The 11,457-nt window shown below is 31.7% G+C and overlaps 1 protein-coding gene across 1 annotated transcript in view; it reads left to right on the top strand.

The window, feature by feature from the left end:
* The window catches only part of LOC106688732 (fatty-acid amide hydrolase 2-A), a 118,629-nt gene that overhangs the window by 57,259 nt on the left and 49,913 nt on the right, over positions 1-11,457 (top strand). The window contains exons 3-4 of the mRNA XM_014433320.3: positions 763-830; positions 1,861-2,009. Coding sequence (XP_014288806.1) covers positions 763-830; positions 1,861-2,009 — 217 coding nt within the window. The remainder of the gene's footprint in view (positions 1-762; positions 831-1,860; positions 2,010-11,457) is intronic.

Consider the following 11,457-nt stretch of genomic DNA (forward strand, 5'->3'; position numbering starts at 1 on the left):
GATTCTTTGTTTTTATATTTTATTTTTAGAGTGCTACCAATGGGTAGTTTCTCTACACGCCTGTAACACTCCAATTTAACTTAGATCAGATTTACAGTTAAAATATAAAAAATAATAATAATAATAATTTAAAATGAAATAGGTCTTTTTAATTCCTATAAATATTTTGAAAAATTTAGTGAATAAATCAGGAATAATTAACAATAATCTTTATAAGTATAAATGTAATTATTGTTTTTTTTTATCCTTTTATTAGTTTGAATTTTTTTTATTATTATTTCTTTATGTACATATTTCGATTTATTGTCACCTTCTGTTTAACCTTTCGCTTTGAAAAGCACTGATGAAGCCCTCCAAAGTGGGGCGAAACTTCGGAAAATAAATAGTTATAAACTATTTGTTCTTTTTTTGACCGCAATCCTGAATATCTTATATACAAATTTTTATTTATTAATTTTTTTCTATGTAATTTTGGTAGAAATATACTTATTTATCACTGTAACTTATCAATAAAAAACAATATATATTAAATTAAATGATCCCTATAAGGAACAATAATATTAAAAATAAAAAAATGTATAATTAATATACTACTTAAAAATTATTTATTAATATATCATTACTACTTATTTCCCAAGGCTGTGGAAGATTATAACACTTATCAATAAATAAATACCTATTAAATTAAATGATCCGTATTAGGAACAATAATATTTAAAATAATTATATTTTTTTTAAATTATTTTTTTCTTCATATTTCAGATATCTTCTACAACAGTGGTCCAGGCGTTCATAGAGAGGATTGAAGACGTTAACCCCATCATTAACAGGTAAAGCGGCCTATTTTCGTTCTGTTAGTTCGTTTTGTGTTTGTTTTAGAACTTGTATAAACAATATTATGCAGCAGCCAAGCTAATTTAGAATAGGGAAAATAATCTCGATTAAAACATTTTTTTATTCTAATATATTTTTTTATCCGATTGGTTATATTTTTCTTGCTCAAAGATCAATATATTTTGCTTCTATACAAATGATTATTTACACAGGAAATGATCTTCTGTTAGCTATTATTTAATTCGAAAGAGTAAGAATCCATTGCCATTATTTATAAAAAAAAAAAAGTATGAATAGAAAAGATTCTTTGTTTTTATATTTTATTTTTAGAGTGCTACCAATGGGTAGTTTCTCTACACGCCTGTAACACTCCAATTTAACTTAGATCAGATTTACTAAATGTATTATAATGTACAATTGTAAATATTTAAAAAAAAAATGTATTTAATGATACGTCTTCTTTATCGCCTCCTTTCTTTGTAGAATATGTCAACTTACTAGAGCTTCAAGCATTTAAAAAAGGAAAGTTCCAAAAATAAATAAAAACTGTTCACACCTTTAAAACTATACACATGAATAAACCAGGGGGGCGGAAGGGTAGCATAATCCTACTCTCCTTCAAAGTAAAAGTAGAACTAAAAAAAAGCCACGCCCTTAGGGATTAGGTTTACGTCAAAGATTAGTTCTTACTCCTCGGTCCCTGCGTCCATTTTTGAGTTCACCTTTTTGGCTTCACTTTTCCTGCCAGCTTAGCCCTCCATGGTTATGCTCCATACTATAAGGAAAATTATATGGTAGGTTAGCGAGAACTTTAATCATGGCTAATGCGTAAATACGAGTACAGAAAATACTAAATGAATCATGTATAACATTAGATATGGAGCTACATTAAATATGCAACTACAGTTCAAAAACAATTCTTTGAAAAAATCTTCGGATACTCCACTTTGGACTTGCACCAAAGACATATTTGTGCATTATTTCAATGGCATATTGTAATGTTTTTAAATTTTTAACTGTCTTCAGCGTGGTGCAGGACAGGTTTAACGACGCCCTCAAGGAGGCTAAAGAAGTGGACAAGATGGTCGAGGCCAACCCGGATCCTGAGTATTGGTTGAGGACCAAACCTCTTCTTGGGGTACCGATGAGTTTCAAGGAGACCATTGCTGTCAAAGGTAAGCACGCATTTATCTTAGGTAGGTAGGCTTTAACTTCAGCAGCAAAGAAATTCACTTATTAAAAAGGAGTTTATTTATTTAGTATGACAGATAAAAGAATGTTTACAGTGATTCTATTTGCTCACTTTACTTCAATGAAACTGAGAAGAGGGGAGGTATTGTTTTGTTTGAAAAAAAAAGAAAAAAAAATTTGTATGAGTAAAAATGTATCTATGATTCATAGATGCATCACTAACTAACTGTAAGAAAATAGTAAATAAGACATTCAAACTTATACCACCACAATCTTGAGGAAATAGTAGTAGTTGACCAAGGTACACCAGGAAATACTGCGGTCGGTGTTACAGTTCTCCCGAACTCATTTAAGTTACCTCATCCCAATATGTTACGTAACAGGAATGGTATGAGCCTACACAATTTTCAATTGCAGTTTCTACTATGTATTAACAAGTAAATGATCAATCTAATATTTCATAAATTAAAATAAAATTATATTATTTTGAAGGTTGCTAGCTTTGGTATAAATAGTCTGATGGCATAGTCACATAAATTTGACATTTGCCATAAATGTGGTAATTTTTATTTATTTATTAAAATTTTTTCGAACTAAGAAATTAATAAAATATTAAATTTCTTCTACAGTGGACCGATTTTTGTTTTTTAAAATTGGTCACTAAAATTGCCCAAAGATGATACTCAGAACTCAACATGCCCTTCTGCCGTTTTGTATTAAAATTACTTTTCGATGTAGAAACTAAAAATTTCTATTCTATCAAAGAAGCATACTACCAGTAAAAATCATTGGTTAAATAATATTTTCTAATTGATGGAATAATAATATAGAAATATATGAACATAAAGAAATAGTTATAATTCAAGTCTATTTATTATTTTAATTAGGAAAATGATTATAAGTCTAGTATATTTACTAAATACGTTATCGTTAGTAGTTAATGCTGTATTTCAGATCATACATCCTGAAGACGGAGCAATGCTCCAAAACGTGGTGATAAATTTATAAATGTAAATAACTTAATGAAATAGATATTGAGCATTAATGTATTTGTTGGTGCCGGCTCAAAAATATACGAGTAGAACAATTTTAGAGATAAAACATCTAGCCAAACCTTTCAGGAGGACTGACCCTATTGCAGGTAAGCAGACTTGCTCAAACACTTGCATGACGGTTTGCACTCAGTACTCATATCGGTGAGCCATAAAAGCAGCCGAGAGGGTAAATTCTTTTGGAAATCAAAGGAGTAAATGCAGCTTCAAAGGTTTATCTAATAAATTCTGGTACCCACACCACAAATACGATCAATCAATGAAATAGCTGAAAAGAAAGTAGAGGGGAGAAAAACATCTAGGAATGGGGATGTAAAATATGGAGGATTTCGGCAAGACGGGGATAGAGTACAGGTCCGAGGAAGAGGCCGGTGAAGAGATCACATTCGAGGCTAATTAAATTAGAGAGACCAGAGAGGCCAATACTCGAAGGATTCAACCAAGCCTGGATTCAAACCAGATAAGCCCTAATAGTCCTAAAATATAATTTTTCTAAAAGCGAGAACCTTTGATTGTATTTTTCGTCAAGTTAGTAGAACTTTACTTAGCACTACTGTGAAGTAAATTCTTGAAAATAGCTAAAAATAAACCCAAGGTTATCGCAACTTTATTTTATGGTTTAAATACCCTGCATGCCAACTGATTAGCTAATTAAATTCGAGAACACGACATTTTTGAAAAAAGAAATTCGACATGTAATTAAACACAATTATGGGTGATATAGCACGGGGGTCTGTGTTGTCTAGTTTTTTATTTAATTAGATAGATAATAGATTTCTGAGTACTGTAGGTTGGTTCCATAAGGAACTAATGGAGATATCTTATACCAATACACAAATACATAATAAATGAGGTTTCTGGAAATTTGTTTAATTTTTTATAGAATGTTTATCTTAAACAATGTTTAGTTTACGAATTATAGCAAAGAGACCGAAAATTTGTTTTCTATGGTATTGGTAAAGCCGCCGGATATCGAGACAGAAACCCTGAAATGAGGATTCAGCATTCCATTCTTCCAGCACAGGAGTTTTAATTGACTCTTCTGATCCTTTAATCTCACAGTAAACGAAATGTTTTTACAATTAATGGGTTTATAATTTATTTTTCATCTCCAATTTTACCTGTACAATACTGTATTTTCTTAAACCTTTATATTAATCCTGACTTGAAAAAATCAAAATAAACTCGATTCTCAAATAAAACCAGTTCTAATTCTGGCGGAAATGGTACCGCCTAAATTAATGAGTGCTCGGATATGCCAGTAATGAGTACCTTTATAAGGGCAACAACCCTTTAAAGGTCGTAGCGAGGGAGCGAGTTGGGAAGTTCCTTTCATTACACCGCTCATTTGATTTTCCGCTAATGGAAAATTATAAGGCACTCGAAGGGAACAGAGAGCAGGAATGGAAGTGGGATTGTATAAGAAATCCCAAGTTAAAAAAAAAAGTAGATTTCGTTGAAATTAAAGTAAATAGTTTTTATTATTTTAAGTTTATGATCTAGAATCCGAGACAATAATTCGAAATATAAGCATGATGTATCACTTTTCAATTGGTGTGAAAAGAAAAAATAACAACTGGTTTAATGAATAATAAAATTAGTTTAAAAGGCGATAATAGCTGACCCTAGATTAATATGAGATGGTTGCTCCCAGTAAATAAACACAAATGAAAAAAAAACTATTTTTTTGTGCCGATGTTTTGACCTGAATTTCTGGTCTTCATCAAGAAAGCTCCGGCAGAATTTCTGACTAGAGTACGGGTATTTATGAAGTTAAATTTTAAATGTTACAAGCATAGGATTGTGAGCAGTCCTATTTAAAGTCATGTTAAATGTTTAAGTGCTCCTCCTAGCGGATTTCCTGAGCAACTTGTTTTATAACCTTTCCTTTCAAAACATTATTTTATTGTTTATTTTTAAGTTTCGATTTTACTTAGGTCCCATTCTTTATACGGTTTATACAGCTGACATCCTAACCCACCCTAACACAGTGCTAACAACATACGCTGATGACACATGTATACTTTCTGTAAACAACGACCCAACTAATGCATCACAAACACTACAGCCACACATAACATCTATTGAAGAATGGTGTAAAAACTGGAGAATCAAAATATATCCTGACAAATCCCACCAGATCACCTTTAATTTCCGTCGTAAACCTCTGCCCTCCTGTACTACAGTATCCTTTCTAGATACACCACTTTTTTTTTTACCCCACTAATGCCTGTTGAACATATTCGATACTTAGGACTCCATCTTGACAAGAGACTTACTTGGAATCCACACACAAGACTGAAACGACAAGAAACTGCTCGTAGATTCCGATTGCTACAACACTTACTAGACAAACGCTCTAAACTTCCCATTCACTACAAAAAATTAGTATACACTACAATAATCAGACCAATTTGGACATATGGAATTGAGCTCTGGGGCTCCACCAAACCATCAAATTCTTCCCGCATCCAATCGTTACAATCAAAAATCCTACGTAAAATCCTTGATGCTCCTTATTACGTCACAAATAAACTCATTCATAAAGACCTTAACATCCCATTCGTTGCAGATTTGACCCAAAACAGATATGCGTCTTTTTATTCCAAACTCCTTAACCATCCTAACCCATTAATTCTTAATCTTTCATCCTTAACAATCCCTGATAATCCTCCGAGGCGTCTGAAAAGAAGATGGCCACAGGACCTTCTAGTTTAAATTAATGTTTGAAGTACCACCAATGGGTGATTCCTTCCCAAGATTTTCAAGTGTATATGAAACATACAACATATTTACCTATTGTATTATTTTGTACAGTTGTAAATTACAATAAATAAATAATTTAAAAATAAAAAAAAAATTTCGATTTATGATGATTGGAGTAATTTATTACAACATGCCTGAATTGAGCGAAAAGTGGATGTTGTGTGAAAGTTAGGTTACTCAGTGTCTTGTTGAGCCTCTAATTTCTGAGGATAAGAATCAAGATATGCTAGTTGATTCAGATAAAGTTTAAGACTAGAGTTGAACTTTTAATTTAAACAGTAAACAGTGTCCTTTTGTTCAAGGACATAAGACATAATATTAATACACCATGGACTAGGTGTAATTGTAAGGAAGATGACTACATGCTTCATATAGTTGGCAGGTTTTAAATTCATACAAAAACAATTTGGTGAGGTTCCAGCATTGCACAACATTCCCTACAAAGAGAAATGTAGTAACCGAACATACGTCTCCAAGTTTCGTATAGGTGTGGTTAGGTTCGTGTCGTAGTTGTCCCTATTTTTGTTATTTTCGAAAAATAAAAATCAAAGACCAGTGTTAAAGCAATGTATATTGATTAAAATTTAAATATTATGGTAATTAAGTAAATAAATTTAAATACATTATTATTTTATATTTTGTGAGAAGTGTGATATTGAAGGATCTTTTTATTTTTATTTTTATTTTATGGCATATTTTATTCTGAAGGTTTCTTTTTAATAGTAATTTATGTCTTCTAGTGTTAACTTAACAAGTAAATGTATTTTTTTTTTTAGTTCTTTTATTTAAGCTTTCCTACAGAGAACGATTTGATGTGGCTTTAACAACCAGGGAGGCGAAAATTTTTATTTTCCTGTTGCTATAAATATCAATATTTTAGGTTACCATGCGGTGGGATTAACCCTAAATAAAATACTCTGGTTTTACATAGAATACAACAATTTAACAAAAGATAAGGAAAATGTATAGATATGATAATCGGGTGGTCTCGACCTTTTCTCTCATAATCTCTATATCTATTGTTTATTATTGCAAATAACGTAACCCGGTTATTTATTTCAAATCTACAAAATTAAAGATACTTGGAAAATGTTTTACAAAATTCATCATTCAAGCCCTGAAAGATTATTTGAAGGAAACTAAGACCTAGTTGATAATAAAGACTGTTTCGGGTTACCTAAAGTTTGAATTGGAGGGGCTGCCGTAATGTAGGCAGTACTAACGCCAACATCCACCTCTAATGCTCTCTGTGGAGAGATGAAGTAACCCGGCAGGAGAGAGCCAATTTTCTTTGAAACCAGAAGTGCATTTTTCTTTGTTCACTCTAAAAATCTACCATGAGTGAGCATAATTCCTGGAGTTGTTCCCAGAAGCATGGAGTAAGTCCACCTAGCAATAGTTAACATTCACATCATCATCAACCACCTCTTTATATCTACAATTTTCCATAGTCCAGCCATTAACCCTTTTAACCATAAATGTTTTATTTCGGCCATTATAAACCACCTGTAACTTAGATAATAGAATTTTATTTTCATTCAATAATTTTTTTTTTGTCCAATTATACAGTCCACTAAAATCCAACCATCCAACTAAAAGTGAATGTGTGCCTGGCATTCAGTTAAAGGCATACTTCGTACAAAGACCATTTAATTTTACGTTGGCATGCTGTGTTTAATCAAAATCATTCGACCCGATTTTGAGAAAATAGAAAAAAATGTAAAAAAATCTTTCTACAAGAAAGATTTTCTTATTCTATAAAGTGGCACTCCAGGTTAGTTAATTTTATCGAAAAAGATGCTGCTACATCCCAGGCATACACTCACCTTAAGTATGTAATTCCAATACATTAAAATCATTCCGTTTTCATTGGTGATTTACGTGTTCAGGAATAGTCAACGATATAAATCATTTTCCATGAGAATCCTTCATTGAAATTAACCCTTGCCATATACCAGAGTTAAGTGACAAAGAAAAGAACTTGGAAGAAGCTACCAAATCGACTTCACTACCGAGATGGACTTGGATTACTGTAATTAACAAGGGGCTGCGCACGCGGAATCACCGATATCAATGAAACTTCTTTTTTTGCCTTTTGAGACCCATAAATACAAATTTTGATATAAATCAGAAATCATAAACTCGAGAACTTTATATTCTAGAATTATATTCTTGTGTTTTGAGTTTTTAGGTCTATCTAAAAAAAAAAAAAAAAGAAAAGAACAGTAGAATACGTGTATAGTATAATATTTCCCATCTGCGTAACCTCTTATTGTAAGACGTACTAAAGGCCTACTAAAAAAAAGGCGGGTGTGAATGGAGTCTTAAAGGCTCTGTATATAGAACGACCAGGGCCCTCTTTCATAATAAAGTACAAACTAACACTATTAGTCTCGTAGATTTATCTTAATTCAATTACACTGACTTGTACAATAGTAACTTGTACTTTAGCATTTTTTAATTCCTGTAATATCACTAATAGTCATCCCTAACATGAAAAAAATAAGTATTAGTATTATTACCACACTAGTTTATACACTTGTACTATGAACTAATACTATTCGCTTTCATTATGAAACAGGGTCCTGGTAGTGCCTTCTCATCTATGAGCAAAATATTTTGTTTATATGTGTTTTGGTTATATATGTTCATTTGTAATAATGAAAGTATACAAATTATGATTCAAGATTTTTATGCTTGACAATAATCCAATTTAATTTTTCATTACATCAGACCCTTTAATTATAACATGGGCGTTCGCAGTACGGTGGCATGTCCAACCCTGTTATTTAAGCCAACCTTTCCTAGTTATTAACTAGGTGACGTCAACACTTTCGCACGGATAGGCAACAAACAAATTGTTCGAATCACGTCACAATTATCAAAATGATACAAACTTTACTGCTAGAATATGCAAGTATTTGAAGAAAAACTAATAGCCTAAGTCCCTTCGTCCGATCAATTTCAATCTTAGAATGATCTAGAAATAACTGTGGATCTAAAATAGAACTCCTGTGGGCAGATTTATAGATTATCTACCAGGTGACGGACACTAATATCATTTTTAGTTAGTATTAATTAAACAATAAATTTGTTTTAAGTGACAGTAGCTTCACGACTGCAACAGATATTGACGTATACCACGGTAGACCTGATAGTGCAATTGTACTTCCACCATAGTAAATGTTGTTAAGATGATATCTGTTATACATGGAAGATGCTGTGACAGTTGCTTGTACGTCTATAAAATATCACTGTGTAAACGAACTTTAACTGAACTGCAATAACATATACTATCAGCCATTACGTTATACCTGGTTCGACAAAGCCTGTAATGATAAAAAATGTATTGACAGCAATTGTATACAGTTCAATTATTCAGTGGCTGCGAAAGTTCCTACCGTTACTATAGATTGTCACAGTGAAAACTGGTTTTACTGTGATAGTAACTTCATTGCCACTACGTGCATTATCGAATATCACGCCGGACCTAGTGCGACAGTATTAATTCCGTCAGATAACCACATGGTGATGATAGCTATTATACAGTTTGGGCAATGGTCTTGGGCCAATGGTCTATAAAATTGTGTCACTATCACAGCAAAGCAGCGATATTTTGTGTTATAAAAACTATAGTTATAGGCTTTTGAAAACACTGTTTGTTTTAGCTGTTACGGTTATGTTAAAAGCCCAAAACGTAATTGTAGATTTAATATGGGACATGATTGATTTTATTTATCAAAGTAATGGACCCGTCAATCATATCCAACATCAAATTCTGTAAAATCAGCCCTAGTCTGCACAATGTCCCTACAAATTTCTGTGATTGGAACTACTAAAGTTAATATCAAAATTAAAATAGAAAAAATAATCTGAAAAACTGAAACTGATGATTCTCAAAATCAGCGTGGGCATATATTGTCGTGGTATTAAAAATAGCAGAATTTTTCTACGACCATTATTTGTTATCAGTTGTAATTTTTTAATCTCTTACAGACAAAGTTATAAAAAATGTTTAGAAACCTCTAAAAATGTAACCCTTCCATTAAAACCTTACTCATCTTACTATTAACACACACACTTATAGTGAATAGCACTGGTCGATGTACGACAAATCACGATCTCTCGAAGGAGATAAACACCCAAATAAATAGAAGGAATGTTATGAACACCCAAAATAATAGAAAGAAATCCTTCCTGGCCAATCCACCCCGCCGAGTCCCAACTAGGCAAACATAAGCTGTACTGTCCGATATAAGCTTTAAAATATTTATTTAAAACGGGAAGAGAAGAATTAAGTTTTTTTCCCCGTGTTAAATAAAAATTTATAACAATAATAAAACTAGTTAAATCTAGCAACATTAAAGAAGTGGCCAAAATTGGAAAACGGCTACTGCTCCTAGATTTTATATAAATTTTCGCCCAGCCGGTTTGTAGTCGAAACATTCCCAAGATTTTTATTCAATAGATTATTTTAAAATTTAATTATGCTCCTCGGAAAAAAGATCCTGCGAAAAATTTTCAGTCCTTTGACGATTTTGTGCGCCAGTAAAAGCGGTGTTCAAAACAGAGGAGGTGTTAGATGTAGATGATACGAGGACCTGATACGGGGCGTAGAACATCCTTTTATTAATTACAACTTATTAATTGGCCATAATTAATAATAACTACCATAGTAATAACTTAATTAATTAACTGAATAGAACACAGTGTTTTTCCACTTTCAACTATCGCAATAAGTCTTTTCGCAAACTTCCTTAAGGAAGACTAGTTGCCTCAGGATTAGAGAAAGTACTGATCTAATTTGTACTCATAAATCCTTGTAAATCTATCATTATAAATTTGAAATGCTAAATAGTGTATTTTCGAATGACTTCAACTTGTAGCAGAAAGGATCTCAATAGAAAAATCAAGTGAAGTAGAATAAAGGAGAGGATCCAGAAATTATTTTTAGAGAGGGGAGTAGAAAAATAAACTTCATAAGTTTCTATATTTAATTTAACTTGCTAATGTTTTGTAGATAATGCAAGAGAAGACAGGGATCCTATTGTTTTTTAAGGAATCTAAATCGCGGTAAACGATGCTCCTCAAGATACACTACTAAAATAAAATAGAGAAGCCAAATTTAAAGAAAATTTTTTTTTATAAATGTTAATAAGTACAATTAATACCACATTAGTTCGGGACACATCCTTCTCTGATTCATTTGTCTTCGCTACTCATTACCAATTTACATTTTCGTAAAAAAAATAAATACAAAACATTTTCTATAATTTCCCGTTTTAGTTATTAAACGGATTATGGTTTAAGAGTTAAGGAAAGATTGAAAGAAATTATAAGTCAGTTTTTTATATATTCATATAAGGTCTTTTGAAACTTTCTTTTAGAGATTGCGTCAATTCAATAAAAAGAGAGAACAGTATAATCAGCAAACAGGGATTAATTTATCTTTTTGATATTTTAGGATAGTTATTTATAAACAAATTGAATAATGTTGGACTTAAGCAGGATCCTTGCGGAACATAACATTATCCAATCCAAACTACGATATATCACTCCTCCTGTGTCAGTGAAAGACATTTAAATAATATGATGTAGTAACATTTTATATATA

Source organism: Halyomorpha halys, unplaced genomic scaffold (genome assembly GCF_000696795.3).
Source record: "Halyomorpha halys isolate HHAL.00 unplaced genomic scaffold, Hhal_1.1 Scaffold1188.1, whole genome shotgun sequence".
Taxonomy (NCBI): Eukaryota; Metazoa; Arthropoda; class Insecta; order Hemiptera; family Pentatomidae; genus Halyomorpha; species Halyomorpha halys.